Source organism: Microplitis demolitor, chromosome 6 (genome assembly GCF_026212275.2).
Source record: "Microplitis demolitor isolate Queensland-Clemson2020A chromosome 6, iyMicDemo2.1a, whole genome shotgun sequence".
Classification (NCBI taxonomy): Eukaryota; Metazoa; Arthropoda; class Insecta; order Hymenoptera; family Braconidae; genus Microplitis; species Microplitis demolitor.
In genome coordinates this window covers 4,299,687-4,316,751 of record NC_068550.1, presented here as the reverse complement: position 1 = coordinate 4,316,751, position 17,065 = coordinate 4,299,687, and the positions used below count along the sequence as shown (strand labels likewise).

Here is a 17,065-nt window from a genome sequence, read left to right as displayed (position 1 = left end):
TAATCATGATAAATATTTATTTTTTAATAAAAATATACTTATATATAATAGATTAAAGCAGCCAGTCACAAATTCCTTATCAGTTTCTAATTAAATATTTATTTTACTTATATTTTTAGACGTTAAATTTTTTTTTATAACGTTTTTATTTTTTATATTCATTTTTTTTTTATTAAAAAAATGAATCTATCAATTTTATTAAGTATCAAATTAATTTTAATTGTTCAAAAATTCAAATTTTAAATCGATCCGATTTTCCTTTAGCTTCTAAATAATTAAATTATGATAAAAACTTGAAGATGAAAAATTTTTATTCAAAAATACAAAATATAAATAATTAATAAAAAAAAAAAAGTGAACATTTTTTTTAAATATAATAAAAAAAAACCAATAATTATTTTGATATAAAAATAAAAATGTACGTTAAAAATATAAAAGTAAAAAGTTCAAAAATACAAGACAAATAATTCATACAAAGAACTAAACATTTTTTAAAAATATTAAAATAAAAAAAACATACGATAAAAATATAAAAGTAAAAAATATTTTATGTTAATTTTCACTGGGATCATTTTCAATAAAATCAGCAGCATCTTCTCGAGAGATAGGCTGCAAATATGATATTTTATTGTGTAACTTTACACCATAAAATTTATCCGCATACTGAACCTGCTCTGGCCTAAAAAAATAAAAAATAAATACCATATTAAAAAAAAAAAAAAAAAAAAAATAAATAAATTTATAAAACAAACAAAAAATTACCTAAAAGTTGTGGTGATAAATTGTGATTCAGAACTTAATTCTCGAATGAGCTTGGCAACATTTTCTCTGTGCGTCGGGTCAAGCGCATGATCAATTTCATCAAGAATATAAAGTGTCGTCGGGCTGCATTTCTGTGCGGCAAATATGAACGCTAATGCAACAAGTGATTTTTGTCCCCCAGAAAGTTGTTTCATCGTCTTAAAATCATTAATTTCTCCACTAAATGATACTCTGATACCAACTCCAGTAAATTTATCAACATCAAATGCACGTAGTGGAATACTTTCAATATCTCTATCTTCATCATTTATTCTAATAACCAACTTCACGCTACCAGTTGTTACCAATTTTTTAAAAGTTTCCTTAAAATATTTATTCATCTGTCTGAAAGTAAACTGAATTCCATCAGATTTCCATTGATTAATAGCATCAATAAGTTTCCGCGCATCTTCATTACGACGTGCTAGTCTCGTTTTAAATTCAAGTAGTTCATCTCTACGTTCGCTGAGTAGCACATATTGATCCAACGCATTTATATTTATGTGACTAAATTCCTTGAGCTTATTATTAGTCTGCTGCAATTTATCATTCAATTCTTTGCTTGAAAATTCTTTAAATTCTTTATAAGCATCGTGCCGAGGCAACGGACCGATTTTATTCAATTTTTCATTGCACTCAATTATTTTTTCTTCATATCTGTTTATTTTAATCCTCAAATGATTCAAATCATTCAATATCTTCTGTAATTCTTTTGCAGCCGTATTTTCTCTGCTCTTCCACTTCTTAATTTCATCAACTATTTGACTTTTTATTTCCATCGCGCTAATAATTTCCTCATTTTTATTAATATCATCACTGATAGCTTCCAATTCCTCTGTAATTTTACCAACTTTATTTTTTGAAAAATTCAATTCATACAAATTATCTTCAATTGTTGCCGCCAATTTTTTGATGTCAACTTCCAATTTTTCTTTACACCGCAAACTTTTCTCCAGTAAAATATCAATTTGATTTTTTTCATGACTCAAACTCCCCAGTTTGGCAACTAATTCATTTTTTTCTTCAACCAAAGCTTTAATTTCATCATTTACTTGGTCAAGTTGTTCCTGATCTTCTTCAGAAAGTTGACTCAGTAAATTTTCATTCAATTCACTTTCGAATTTTTCTCTACTAGCGCGCCTGACTTCCAAACCAGTGTTAAACTCATTCAAAATTTTCTCTTTAACTTCACATTTATTTTCAATCTCCTTAAATTTACTCTTCAGTTTCTCGATCTCAGCATTTAATTTTTCAACCAAATTTTCAGCCTTCTCTAATTTTATTTTATCTTTACAAAGTTCATTTAAATTCTTATTAATATCATTGTCTACATTCGAAATATTTTCTCTAACAGTCATCAATTTGTTGTCTATTTCATTGATTTGTTCAATAATTTTGCCGCGTATTTTTTTGACTTCAAGATGCGACTTGCGGTTTCTTCTAGTGCCGCAAGCGAGATCTCCCTTCCAAGATACTTGCTCAGCATCGATAGTAATGCAGTTTAATTTGTGCTCATGTGCGATATCGATGGCATTTTTTAGAGATCTACACAAAAGTGTTTTACCAAATATATGATGAAAAACTTTTTTAACCATTGGTTTATCAACATGCAGCTGACTAAGCAAAGGCACTGACTCATTTCCCTTTGGATATTTAACCTCTTTAGCATCAGGCAAACGATTCAAAGGTAAAAACGTTACTCCACCAGGTAACTGGAGTCTGTTCATATGGTCAAGAATTTCTATACCGAATTCATCAGTCGCAACGATATGATTAAACAATCGATTACCGGCAGTAGCTTCTACGGCGTCATTAATATCTTCGTCGCAAGTAAAGTTATCAATTACCATATTGAAATAATTGCTGTCAATTTCCTGTCTTCTGCCAGGTTCTTGCCGCAAAATATCAAGGACTTTGGCCAAACTGTCCCGTCCATCAGCAATATCTTTGCTTATCATAGAGCTCTGATCTATTTTTATCAATTTGTCGCGTAATATCATTAATTCATTTTCGTAATCACCTTTATCTCGATAAAATTCTCTACGTGATTCTTGATACTGATCTTTTAATTTTTCCAGCTCATATATTCTATGTTTATGATCACATATTAATTTATGTTGCTCCTTAATATTTCTATTGTGATTTTTAATCTCACTATCCAAATTACGTCTATTTATTTTCTCTTCTTCAAGTTCTTTTTCAAATTTAACTCTCAGGTCATCTCTTTCTTGGATGTCTTTGTCCAGTAATTCTAACTGACGTTTAATCCAGTCGTCACGTTCATGTTTGCTTGCAAATTCACGCTTGCGCTGTTTTTTAACGCACAATTCTTTGCGATATTGTTCTTTAATTATTAAATCGTGTGTTACTTTTTCTTCCCGACGTTTCACTGATTCGTACTCAGCTTTTATTGGTGATAATTTTTTCATGTATTCACTAATTGAATTTTCTAATTCCCTTAATTTTATTTTGTTATTTTCTTGGATTTTCTGATCCTTCTCAACTGTTGTTTTTAAATAATATATTGTTCCAGTTAAATTTGTTTTTGTTTCCAGAAGCTTTTGCTGCTGGATCACCAAGTCATTTGCACCTTCCCTGGCACTCGCAACATTTTGCGTGGCTTTGTCTAGACGTTTGTTGGATTCAAAAATCATTTGCTGGGCATGTTTCAGTTCCTTATCAATTTTTAATTGTTCGGTGTCTTGTTCAAAGTACAAATCTTGAGCTTTTGTTAACAAACCTTCAGTTGCTTTCAATTCTTTTTCATTGATGACGTACTCCAATATACGTCTCTCCTTGTCCCACTGGAGATATACTTTGGCTTCATTGGTCTCCATGTTTTTAAGATCCACTCTTTCCGTTAAATTATCATACACTTCATTTAAATGAACTAAATTACGCTCGGTAAGTTTCAATTCTTTTGCTGAATCTTCGCAACGAGCTTCGTAAACTCTAGTACCAGCAATTTCCTTAAGCTGTTTCAATCTTACAGCATCAGATGACAATACCAGTTTAGTTATTGTACGTTGCTGAACAATGTAATAAGGATTTGATTTAGATAATCCGGCTGATGCGAGTAAATTTTTTACGTCATTTTTTGAAACTAGTTTTTTGTTTAAAAAATAATTGTCATTTTTCAGGCTGATGCTGCGACGAAGGTGAACTCTGTCTGTATTAATCGGTAATCTTCTGTCTGTGTTATTGAAAATTATTTCAACGAATGCTGATGGACAACGTGATGACACACCTTTGTGGAATAAATCTTGACACTGTTTGCTGTTCAATTTGTGAAATTCTTCGCACAGAACGAATTGGATGGCTTTCAAAAAATTGCTTTTTCCGGAGCCATTTTTACCAACTGTAATTTTTAACAAATATATTTTTACCAATGGACTAATTTTTATTTTAATTACTGTAGTTTTAAATTAATGAATAAAAAAATAAATATCCTTACCAACTACGTTGTATTTAGGATGAAAAGGCTCAAAAGCAGTCGGTCCTTGGTAGGATTTGAAACCTTCAATAATTATCTGTAAAAAACACAATAATAAAAATTATTTATGAAAGTAATAAAAATTGGAAAAAAAAAATGATCAACGAGTTAATGAGAAGCTAAAATTTTTTAATAATTGTGGGGATTAAAAATTTATTAACCATCAAAGTAAGAAAATTTAATAAATGTAAAAAAAATTATTACTTGATGAATATACATGCTGAATCACAGCATATGATTAAATATATAAATTTAATCAGTATTTATAATTAATTATTGATGCAAAGTATTAATAATTGTTAACCCAACTCGGAAGAAAAGAAGAAGGAGGAAAAGAGACGAGTGCTTAATTATTGGCAGACATTTTGTGGATTAATGGCGCTGGGAAGTTTTTTAGCGGTGATATTTTGCAAATGGCGAATTATGATTCTGAAGTTAACAGACAATTAAAAACTTTCAGATTATTTTTTTAACAAATCAATTACAAAAAAAAATTGCACATGTAGAAAATTGAAAAGTTTATTTAATTTTTAAAACTATTTTTTATTTTAATTTATCATTATTTAAAAAATTAAAAAATGATTAGACGTCGGCTAACTTCAGAATCATGGCGAACTAGTACTTGAAGTTATCACATATTCGCGATTGGCTTATTCTTATTTATTGGGATAAAGTGCGCGAAAATTTGAATTATTCTATGAGTGTGAAGTAGCAGATATTCTACAATTATTATGATTTTGAAATGAATGAACAAAATGTATATAGAATTAGAATAAAAAAATTCATATTTATTGAATTTGAAAATCGATATATGCTTTTTTTTTCATTTCATCTTTTAAATTGTTTAGTTCGTTTATTCATAATTTAAAATTTTTTTTATGTCTGCTACATTCATACTCATCTACATTCTGAAGTTAACAGACAATTAGTAATATTCGGATTTTTTTTCCACAAGTCAATAAAAAAAGTATATATAAATATGCATATGTAGAAAATTAAAAAAATTATAAGTGCAATTATTCAAATATTTTTTTTTTAAATATCGTTTTTAAAAAAATCAAAAAATTATTAGACGTCAGCTAAATTTAGTATCATAACATTGATATTGTTTTTAGTATTTTTCAAACTTTGAGTTCTTATCATTAATTTACACGACAATGAGAGCAGCAGACATCTAAAAATTTATTTATTTTCAAACAAAAAAAAATATTAATTATACTTAAAAATTAAAAAATGAAAACTGGTTTTTCAAAATTTTAATTCAAATGTTAAATGATTTATTTAAAAAATATGTAATTAATATATATGCCATCGGACAAATTAGATTTTTAATTTGAAATTAAATGATCATTTTTTTTCTGAAGAAACATTTAACATTTCACAGCATGACAATATAATTGGAAGTCAGGAATTAATGACTTTACTAAGCTAATAAAATAATTATGAGTATAAGAGTCATTATTAATTTGTTTTATTAATGACAAATAATGTCATAAATGTTTACATAAAATATACAAGTATGCCATTAATAGATACTAATTAGCTGTGAGATTTTCGTGTGGCTCAAATCTCAAATATTAGGAGTTTCGAAAAGCGTAATAATAATATTAATCGTATTATCATTTTCATCATGTTTATTGCCCTTATCATCTTTCTTATCACCATTGTCTCTATCAATTAGATGCCATGTAGTTCATTATGCTATCGCGTGAGATTTTTTTCTGGCGATGATTATGATATTTGTCATTACAATTAAGCTACGGGTAACTTTAATTTACTTTAATTATTTGTGGATTTGTATCATCAGTAGACTTTGTTCGTAGATTAAATTAGTTTGGACAATTTTATTGTAGTAATTGAATAAAATACGGAATATAAAAATTTGGGTAACTTTGAGCATGACAGTGTAAGGTTTAATAAATGTAATAAAATAAAAATATGAGTTGGTCAAATAACGTGGAGCACATGCGCATAAAATTTTATTATTGCTAGGGATTATAAATTTATTTTATTTTTCGTAATTTTTAAAAGATAATTTTATTTTTTTATTTTTTATAAAATATTTTATTCAAATTGAATAGCCCCAGTCATTGACTATTGGAACCATGAAGTTTTTTTCATGGATATTTTTTATTCAAGGTATTATAAATAATAAATTAATTAATAAAGTACCGTTGTTATTTAGCATTTAATTTTTCAGTTTTAGAATTAGCAAACGGTAGTTTTAAAGTTGACACACAAGATTTGAGAATTCTTGTTGGTGATAATAAGTCATTTCATTTATATTTGACGTGAGTGTTTTTATTTGTATTGAGTAAAAAGTTCAGCGAGACAGTAATACATTTTTGTTTTTATGTAGACATAAACTACCAGCTCAAGTAAAGGTAACTTTGAATGTTCAACATTCATATTTACTTGAGATAGAACCTGCAGCATTCAATGTCACGACGAATGAAGAAAATTTGCATTGGAATATCAGTGTAGCAGGATTTTCACCCGGTGCTTCTGTGATCAGTACTAACGTCACACCCAATATTACAGAGTGCGTAATATTTTATTTATCAAAAGTGTATTTGATAGTTATTTCAAGTTACTAACAAATTATCGTCGGTATAAAAAAGTAAAAAAAAAATAAACGATTAACGTACTCTCTTATAATGAATCAGTAAAAGAGATATTGACACTGCTAATAGCATTTACTTTATATATTTTTCAAATTTTAAAAAATTTAAATTTTAAATAATCAAAATGGAATTATTGAAAGAAAATATTGCCTATTCTATGGACAATGACTATAATCAAATAGTTCAAAATTTTCACTAAAAGTAATAGGCGTAGATAAAAAAATATCTATGATAAAATATTTATTTAGTTCATCAAAAACTATACCTTTGTTTACCTTTACAGTGAGTTAACGTAAACTTGACTGATATCACCGACAAAGTTGCGCGATTTGCTCATGTATCGATAGACATTTCGAAAATAGTTTGGTCTCCTCTACGACATTCAATATAAACTTATTTTTTTATGAATTGCCTATATGAAAACAAATTATTAATATGATCAGTTACTAATAATCAACAATAATAAATACATTTGAATGTTCCAGTTTTTCTACAGCTTTTGTGAGAGTAACAATAGAGAGATCAAGAACTTTGTATTACTTGAGCAAGGTCGTCGGGTGGGTTTATTTTGTAGCATGGAGCTTTTGTTTTTATCCCCAAATTTACGATAATTACAGACGAAAAAGTGTAGTAGGTTTGAGTGTTGATTTGTTTGCACTCAATATTGTGGGATATCTCACGTATGCTCTATTCAACTGTGGACTTTATTGGATACCAGAAGTTGAAGTACGTAAATTTATTTGAAAAAATAAAGAGGGAAAATATAAATTTATCTTAATTTTCAGTCGGAATATTATCGCCGGTATCCGAGAGGGTTGAACCCAGTACAGAGCAATGATATATTCTTTGCAGTTCATGGTTTTTTGGCATCAGCCGTCACTCTTGTGCAATGTAGAATTTATAAAGTAATTAACATGAGATAGACACTTTGAAGTTAACCGAAAATTGACAATAATAAGAATAAATAATATAGAAATTTTTCAGGCTGGCGCGCAAAAAGTATCGATGATCGCCGGAATACTTATTGGATTATTTACGATATCTACTGTGATTTCAATTATTTTAGGGATTTTTAAAATAATTGTATGGCTAGATTTTTTTTATTTCTGCAGCTACATTAAGTTATTTATTACATTAATAAAATATATGCCACAAGCATTTACTAATTATAAAAGAAAATCCACTGTTGGCTACAGCATTGGTACTGTGATCTTGGATCTTACTGGTGGAATACTTTCGATGCTCCAAATGATCTTGGATTCTTATAATTATGGTAAAAGCTTTTAACATTGAAAATTTTTTATAGTTATCTATTCAGTATTCATATTAAATGGATCAGTTTACTGATTTCCGCATCTTTATTATTATCTTGTCAATAAATCTCAGAAAATTGTATAAATTCGTCAAAGAAATGAAACATATATACACATATATGTGCGCAAAAAATTACTATCTGTTGCGTAAATATATTATAATTCCATGCAGACATTAATGCTGATGATTTTTAATCTGAATTTTATAACTAAAGACTACAATTATTTTTTAGATGATTGGGATAGTATTTTTGGAGACTTCACGAAATTCGGACTTGGTATTTTTTCAATTGCATTTGACGTACTTTTTATTTTGCAACATTATGTATTTTACAGGTTCGTTCAATTTATACCCATTTTTGCTTTATTATATTATTATACCCATGCTTGCTTTATAGAGATAAGTATTTGCCGTGTTGTTATAGTTCTCCTTAATACCAATTTTTTAGAGGGCTACTTTTGAATACTTTGCTATTGATAATTTCAAATGAATTATAACTTGAAAATTTGTAATTACAGGCATGAGCCCGATCTGTCGAAATCAAATTCATTTATAAATGTCTTGACATAAAGATTTTTCATGGACACACCGTTAAACTATTAAAGGAAAGACAGAGGGAGAGAAAGAGAAAATCAGTGCTAATACTCATACACGGAAAAATAGTTTAAGCCTTTGTGATCTTATTTGTTCCTGATATTAAAAATTTAATTAAATTTATTATTATAAATATTGAATTGATCTAAAATGGTGTCAATCTTTTTTGAAAAAATCGCTTTTTTTATTTGTCTATTTATTATTATTTCAGTGTGGTAAAATATATTAAGGCGTCTTCTGATATGTTTGATGTCAAATTTCAAGAAATGAATGGAAGTTAATTATATTTTAGTTCATTAATTTGTGATAAAAAACAACTGTAATGATATATTTTTAGATTATCAATAAGTAGATAATGACAATTTATTTAGCTGGGAGATTTTCGCGGGTCTCAAATCTCAAATATACGATTCAATTATATTATTTCCAAAATTACTTTTGATAAAATAAAAAAACAATTATCAAATGTATTGTTAAAAACGTATATATTTTAAATAATTTTATGGGCATACCATGCATATTTCCACTGATTATCGAGGACGAAATTGTATGAGAATAATTAGATACGTTGTAATAGTTCCACAAATCTACGAAAAATAATAATAAATAATTATAGCCGGCAACAAATTATTTGTCGACTCTGCAAATATAGCAATCACAGAAAATAAATTTTGGTTCTTCTAACTAGAAGATTTAAGTACAATTTATTTTGTGGTAACCCTGATAGCTAGAATTTTTGATCAGAAAGTTGGTGTAAATGAGTTGCGACCAACTTGACAACAAATTGTCAACAACTTTCAGTTGTGTTACTGTTGACTTCAAGTTGCTCAGAAAATTGGCGAGAGTCTACTGCTATAACCTGTCACTAATTTTTGAGCAAATAAATTAATTTTAAGTGACATAATTTATTGCTTTATTAGTTTTTATAAAAGTAAATCATTAATCAAATTTAAAAATGGTTTTTTTTTAACCGAACATAAACTGCTGATGGAAAGTTTTCTAACGGAGTGAAAAATCGTGGAATTATTATTCAAAGCCCATTTATTAGTTTATATAATTCTACAATACTTCTTTTTCTGTTGATAACATAGCGGAGATAATTTTTTTTGGAAATGATAATGTATTTGAAACTTATTTTTGAGTAATTAGACATAACTTAAACTACTTAAGACGAAATTGTATAAGAATGATGAGATAAGTGGTTATAGTACCGCAAATCTGAAAATAGTTAACTTGAATTATAAAAACATCCTCCACAATCATTTTTGAACGAAAGCAGTATTTCATGGGTAAAAAATTATTCTTATAATTACTGTTTGTAAAAGAAAATCATCTAGTACAATTACTCCATATGCACTCAACTCAACATTTCTATGTAAAAGATCTCGTGAAAATTCAAGTAACTAAAAAAAATTATCTTTCATTAATTGCTTGCAATATTCATTTTGAGGTAAGATAGTAGTAATTATAATTAATTACCCATTTCTTGACTTTCAAATTTGTTGCACAGTGATCCAAAAGTAAATGAATGTAAGAAGGTGTTTTTTTTACCTGAAAATAAAAAAGATTTTTAAAAAATCATTATTGTTTACTCATTATTTCAGTATTACTTCTCTTGTAACTCTGATGGCGTTCGAAATTAAGGCAACGAAATTGAAAAATGCCATTAATATTATTGAACTACATTCAATGCGAACGATATATGAAAAATCTCCATAATTATTTGTGACAAACGACATAAATATATGGTAAGAACTAAATATAACTGTTGTCATACCATAAATAATTGCTATTAATATCGGAAGTGCATAGAAATCCGCTACTTGATTACAAATTTCACATAACTTCCTATTGGCATAATTGATGTTCATAATATCAGTGACAGCTGATTCATGAATTTTTATTTTTGAAACGAATATTGTTTCAAATTCAGTATCTAGATTTAATTTACCAAGTTTGAGAATTGTTTTATTCAAACTTCTAAATCGTTGAATTATAAAGTTCAAAATTAGTGCATATTGTATTAAAATCCAACTGCTAATCAGGTGTGGTATTGTCCACAGTAAAGACGTCTCAGAGAAATATGTAAACGCACCAAGTGAAATTAAACTGGTCCAGATGATAAAATTTCCGACAAACATGAAGTAAACACCAAAATCTTTCTCTGATAAATAATATTTATATCTTTTTAAATAATTATCCAACATGTACAACTCATTGGAAATTTCTACAATCACTTTTTGATAATAAATATAAATAAACCATATAGCAATGACCCCAACCAATCCAAATATCAATATACTTTTCCCGACTATTTGGGTTATAGTTGAATCCAGTTGTTCCACAGCCGACAAATGATATATTTGAAGTACTACTATATAAACACATAATGCAACGATTAGAAAAACATTGTAGAAAGCTCCGGTTATCGAAGTTTCATTAGGATAACCAAGATTGTTTCTATAAAGACCATTTTCAAAAATTATCGACACATTAATTTTCGATGGCGCCAATCCCAGAATTTTGAAAATATATAAATTACAGCGAAATATTATACGTTGGCATAATAAATGTAAATTATATTTTTGAGAATTAACACGTCTGTAAAAGAGCTTTTGATCCATTTTATTTATTTTGCATTGCACTGTGTGTTATCAATTATTGAAAACAGTGTAACTGGATTATAATTTTATGAAGAGTAGATCAATAAATATCTATATCTATCCACATACTTAATTTAATTAATTTTTATTTAATTGATTTAGATGTCATTCAAATAAAGTATTCTGCTGTGACATTATTAAATTGATAAACTAATATTGAAAATGTAGTATTATAAATTATTGTTAAACAATTCGATGAAGAGCCGGTAATTGGTTATAGCCGTTAAATTTATCGCACGTGAAATTGTGTAAGAATAATGAGGTATGTTACTGTGGTACCAAAAATCTAAAAATTGAATTAAATCATCCGTTGTTAAGCTTAAGACAATATTATAAGAAAATTTTAAAATTGATAGAATACTTACTGAATGCAGAAGAGAACCATCTAGTACAATAATTCCATAAGTACTGAATTCAACATTTCTGTGTAAGAGATCACGTGAAAATTCAATCAGCTATAAAAAAAACCTTATTATCAATTCGTAATTAATAAAACTACACAAACATAATATGCACTCGAGAAAAAAGGTACAGATGTACATAATTACAGTTTTTCAATTTATAGATTCAAATACATATATTTTTATAAATGTCCATTTGTAAACCATAATATATTAGACATGTAGAACTTCTTAATTTGAGATGGATTAGCACTTCAAGTTGATCTTTTTTCCTACGTTTATAATTTTAATAGCAAAAAATATGGTTTAGAAATTTAAGTACACGAATTTTGACCCTAATGAAAATGGTTTTGAAACATGATTCTTAAAACGTATTTTTACTACATTTTTATCGAGTTAAGAAAAAGTTAAGAAACCTCTAATTTTAAATTTCGATATTAGAAGGAAAAAACATAGTAAATACGAGTTTTCAGAATTATGGTTTAGGTTGTTCTCATTTGGTATTTTTTGCTATGAAAATCCAAAAAATTTAATGTGAAGTTCTAATCAGTCTCAAATTTGGAAATTCTCCATGTCGAATTTTTTTGGAATCTTTTTCGAACTAATTTTTTCTTTACACGAATTTAATAATGAACATACAGAGATGTGTTGATCTTTAAAATGAAAAATTGATCCACGTAAATCTATACTTATCTAAATTATTTTTTCTCAAGATGAATAAAAAAAATTACAGTTTGTTCAGTTTTCAAATCTGTCTTGCAATGATTCAACAGCAAATGAACGTGAAGTGGTGTTTTTTTAAACTAAAAAAAAAAAAATGTAATGAAAAATAAATTTTTTTCTTTCAAATAAATAAATCATTACTTCTTTTGTTGTTTTCGTTACATTGACAGTCAAAAATACTAAATTGGATAGCGCTATCAAAGACCACGAGCCACTGTCTGCATAAATTAATGTTGGAGGAAATCCATAACTAGTTGTCGTTAATGATATAATCATAAAACGTAGTTGGAAAATAGTCGTTGTAGTAAAATAAATAATACCCAATAAAACTGGAAACGCATAAAAATTTTCAATATCTTGAGATATGTCACATAGTTTTTTATGAACATAGTTCATGTTTATTATATCTTTGATAATTGGTTCACCAAGCGGAGTTTTAGTGTCAAACAAGGTTTTACAGTTGACATCTGTATCAATATTTCCTAGTTTAAGAATTTTTTCATTTACCCATTTAATATGTTTGTTAACAATAGTTAGTATTACTGCATATTGAATCAAAATCCAACTGTTAATAACACATGGTACACTCCAACAAGGCATTGACAGTAAAGGAGCAGTCCACCCTCCAACAACCATTACAACACAACATAATATCAAATTAATGAAGAATATAATATACAGACTGTATATATTTTCAAATTTATGTTCACTGCGTTTAAAAATATTATGGACACTGTATAGTTCATTCAAACTTTTAATAATCATATTTTGACGTAAAACGAAAAAGAACCATCTAATAATAGTAACCAAATTACTAAATATTACTAAACTTTTTCCAATTATGCGCATAAAAGATGTATGTGTGTACATTTGTGACCACAATGAAGATCTGTATAGTGATATGATGTATGCTGACATGGTTATTAATAAAAATGCACTGTACAAAAATCCGTAATTTGAAATTTCAAATGGATAAATTTGTTCATTATTTATGTAATCATCACTATCAAAAATTAATGAAATATCCACTTTCCAAGGTGCAAGCCCTGTTATTTTGAAAATAATTAAATAACAGTAAAATAAAATATATTTATGAAAAAAATGTACATGCATTATATGCTGTTGCAAATAATCTCGTATTTCAAAAAATTTTGGCGCCATAATTACAATTAAAGTTAACCCGATGTATATGAGAAACACATGGTTCAAATATGATCTATAACTGAATTATGTTTATGACCAGACAATTAGTGAAGTCGATTAAAATCTATATATGCTGACTTTATTACATTATTTTAATAGCATATTTAATATTGTTACCACTTAAGTAAATTAGTGCATTATAATATAGACATCAGAAAATGTCATAATTTTCGATCGATATATAAATAGTATAGTTCATAAATATGTAGTTATTTTAGTACTGAAAAAGTACAATATTACTAAAAAAAAAAACGCACTATAGAGTTTTTTTTGGATAGCCCATTTAGAACCCTTTTCTCTGCATCAGCTTTTTGGATTCGTGTAGGCCAATTCATATCTATTTAGATTTAAGATCCAAACTATTTTTTTTTAAATAGGCTCGATATTCCCTGACTTAAACATGATAATTAAAAGGACTAAAAAAAATTCATTGTCGATAACTTTGAATACATAAGAACTAAACTTGTAAACAATTGTGAATACTACTATTTATTTTGGACGAAATTGAATCAAGATAATGAGGTTGGTGACAATAGGACCAAAAATCTGAAAACAATAAATTTAAATTATGAAAATAATTTGAGTAACTTTTATTCATATTGTAGCATTGAGTACACGGAAAAAATTTTAGATGCTTTAGCGCAGCTGTAGTTATTATTGAGGAGGTTATTACAAGTTGGAGTAAAGAAACTCCATCTTGGACTAACCTCAACTACACATGTAGTAACATTTACTGCGGTCATCAATGTTTAGTACAATTTAGTTGTCTATATTGTTCAAGTAGTAGCATTTACTATATATATTGGAGTACCCTTTATACTACAAAAATGTTTTACTACAATATTTTGATTAAGAAAACTACAATTTTTTTTCCGTGCAATATCAACATGTGAATTTACCGATTGTAGTAGAGAACCATCGAATTCAATTATTTTGTACGTACTAAATCTAACATTTCGATGTAAGAGATCCCATGAAAATCCACTTAACTGCAAAAATTTATATTTGGAAGTTTTATTTCTCATATTATTATATAATTACTACAGTAGTTGTAATTAATTACCACTCGTTTCACTTCTAAATTTAATATGCATCGATCCATAAGTAAATGAATGTTTGTAGCGGTATTTTCAAACTGAAAATTAAAAGAAAATATAACTTAAAATATTAAAAATATTTAGTTGTCAAAACATCAAAAGTATTACTTCTCGTTTGATTCTGATGACATTTGTATTTAATGCGACGAAATTATTAAACGTCATTAAAAATGTTGCAGTACTTTCAATGGCGTCCAAAACGGTATACTCTTCAAAATTGTTTGTAACGATTGCCATGAATAAATAGTATAGATTAAACATAGCTATTGCCATAAAATAAATTATGGCTATCAACGCCGGAAGTGAATAGAAATCAGATGTTTCACTACAAATATTACATAATTTCATATCGGAATAATTGATTATTTGAATGTCGTTAACAATCAATTCACTAAGAGTGATTTTTTTACTCAATACTGTGTCAGGTTCACTCTCTGTATCCATTTTTCCAATTTTAAGAATTGTTTTATTTATACTTTTGAACCTTTGGGTTATAAAATTTAAAACCATAGCATATTGTGTAAATACCCAACTACTTATTGTGCACGGTAACATCCACAGAGGCATTTTAAGAGTGAAATACAAAGTAAGGTTAAGTAAAAATACCCCACCATAAATTAAAATATTTCCAATAAATATGTAGTAGGTATGATAATCTCTTTCTAATGAATAATATTTACAAATTTTTAAATAATTATCTACGTCGTAAAGCTCGTTAGCAATATTAACAATAGTTTTTTGATGATAAATATAAACGAACCATGTAACAATGGCACCAATAATTCCAAACAATCTTACACTTGTCAAAACTATTTTTATTAAGTTTGAATTCGAAGCCGGAACTAATACATTGAAAATATATGTTATTATTATATAAGCACAGAGTAGGAAAATTAAAAAAATATTATATAGAAATCCATATTTTGAAAATGTATATGGATAGGCTTGATTATTTTTATGATTATCATTTTTAAAAATTTTTGAGATATTTATTCCGAATGGCGCCAATCCGAGAATTTTAAAAATGAATAAATTACAGAAAAATATTAAATGTTTCAATAATAAATTGAAATTATAATTTCTAGAATTACTTTGTTGGTGACAAGGATTTAGATCCATAACAATTTTGAATATTATACTTCGTTTCGAATTTTTAAAACAATGGACAATAATTTTATTCAAAAATCGTCAATAAAATGTTAGTTTATGCGCTTAAATGCTTATACTTATTTATTTTTGATACATTAAATAATTGTTATTTGAATAAGTTATAATAATATGACGTTAAATGATCAATCATATTTATAAATTATTGATATACTAATTTATAAAATGTAGCATTATAAATTACTTTTGAACAGTACGGAAAAAGCAAAGAGTTAGAGAGTGCACTAGATAACAGATCAGCAATAAATTTCCGATTAATCAAATAAAACAAAAGTTACTTTTGAAGAATTTGATAAGAAGCATCTAATTGACTATAACTGACAAATTTATCGTACACGAAATTGGATAAGAATAATCAGGTATGTTACAATTGTACCAAAAACCTAAAAATAGAAGATGCTGTTAAATTAGTGATTTATATAATTGAAATTTAAAAAAAATCTTACTGTGTGTAAAAGAGAACCGTCTAGTACAATAATTCCATATGCACTAAATTCAACATTTCTGTGTAAGAGATCCCTCGAAAATTCAATTAGCTGCAAAAAATAATATATTTTTAGCAATAATAAATGAAACTATATACAAGTAATGAATTAAATACTGTTTGTTCTGTTGTTAAATTTGTTGTACACCGATCCAAAAGTAAATGAACGTAATGCGCTGTCTTTTTAAACTGAAAAATATAAAAATTATAAAATAGTATATTACATACCTTGGGAGAAAAGTAGAACATTTTAACTCACGTGCGTAAATGCTCACTTGAGTCGTATGCAAGGAAGTTAACCACGTGGATTGAGACGTTCTACTTTGCCACGGGAAGTTCAAATTTCGATTATATATGACTTTTTTTTCATAAGAGAAAAATTCAACTTTTTGTCTATGATCTTTTAGGTTTAAAGAAATCTACACCAGATTAATTGATCCACTCACGCATGCGCTAACAGCAGCTTCTATCTCGCTTTATTTGGGGTATGTGCGAGAGGAA

At 27.3% G+C, this 17,065-nt stretch overlaps 4 protein-coding genes across 6 annotated transcripts; 1 reads left to right on the top strand and 3 right to left on the bottom strand.

Moving 5' to 3' along the window:
* Window positions 1–366: 366 nt before the first annotated feature.
* Window positions 367–4,696, bottom strand: LOC103573669 (structural maintenance of chromosomes protein 3). The gene is made up of 4 exons (XM_053739801.1): window positions 4,499–4,696; window positions 4,256–4,331; window positions 763–4,159; window positions 367–679 (listed from the first exon to the last, which is right to left on the bottom strand). Exons 1-4 carry the CDS (start codon window positions 4,511–4,513, stop codon window positions 553–555), a joined length of 3,615 nt encoding a protein of 1,204 aa, XP_053595776.1. The 5' UTR covers window positions 4,514–4,696; the 3' UTR covers window positions 367–552.
* Window positions 4,697–6,012: 1,316 nt separating this feature from the next.
* Window positions 6,013–8,966, top strand: LOC103573660 (cystinosin homolog). Its single transcript, XM_008552835.2, has 9 exons — window positions 6,013–6,057; window positions 6,376–6,433; window positions 6,495–6,585; window positions 6,654–6,836; window positions 7,404–7,644; window positions 7,704–7,823; window positions 7,903–8,191; window positions 8,465–8,567; window positions 8,751–8,966. The coding sequence occupies exons 1-9, from the start codon at window positions 6,022–6,024 to the stop codon at window positions 8,800–8,802; spliced, it is 1,173 nt and encodes a 390-aa protein (XP_008551057.1). The 5' UTR covers window positions 6,013–6,021; the 3' UTR covers window positions 8,803–8,966.
* Window positions 8,967–9,633: 667 nt separating this feature from the next.
* LOC103573652 (putative gustatory receptor 28b) lies at window positions 9,634–11,531 on the bottom strand. Its single transcript, XM_008552822.2, has 4 exons — window positions 10,437–11,531; window positions 10,306–10,377; window positions 10,140–10,229; window positions 9,634–10,044 (listed from the first exon to the last, which is right to left on the bottom strand). Exons 1-4 carry the CDS (start codon window positions 11,448–11,450, stop codon window positions 9,988–9,990), a joined length of 1,233 nt encoding a protein of 410 aa, XP_008551044.2. The 5' UTR covers window positions 11,451–11,531; the 3' UTR covers window positions 9,634–9,987.
* A 2,572-nt stretch (window positions 11,532–14,103) lies between these two features.
* Window positions 14,104–15,693, bottom strand: LOC103573631 (uncharacterized). Of its 3 annotated transcripts, none has more exons than XM_008552805.1 (4): window positions 15,022–15,693; window positions 14,880–14,951; window positions 14,716–14,805; window positions 14,104–14,362 (listed from the first exon to the last, which is right to left on the bottom strand). In XM_008552805.1, exons 1-4 carry the CDS (start codon window positions 15,478–15,480, stop codon window positions 14,306–14,308), a joined length of 678 nt encoding a protein of 225 aa, XP_008551027.1. In that variant the 5' UTR covers window positions 15,481–15,693; the 3' UTR covers window positions 14,104–14,305. The 3 variants fall into 3 exon arrangements, with proteins under 3 accessions (XP_008551027.1, XP_008551035.1, XP_008551019.1); XM_008552813.1 differs by having other exon boundaries at window positions 14,760–14,805; XM_008552797.1 differs by lacking the exon at window positions 14,104–14,362 and having other exon boundaries at window positions 14,578–14,805.
* Between the last annotated feature and the right edge of the window lie 1,372 nt (window positions 15,694–17,065).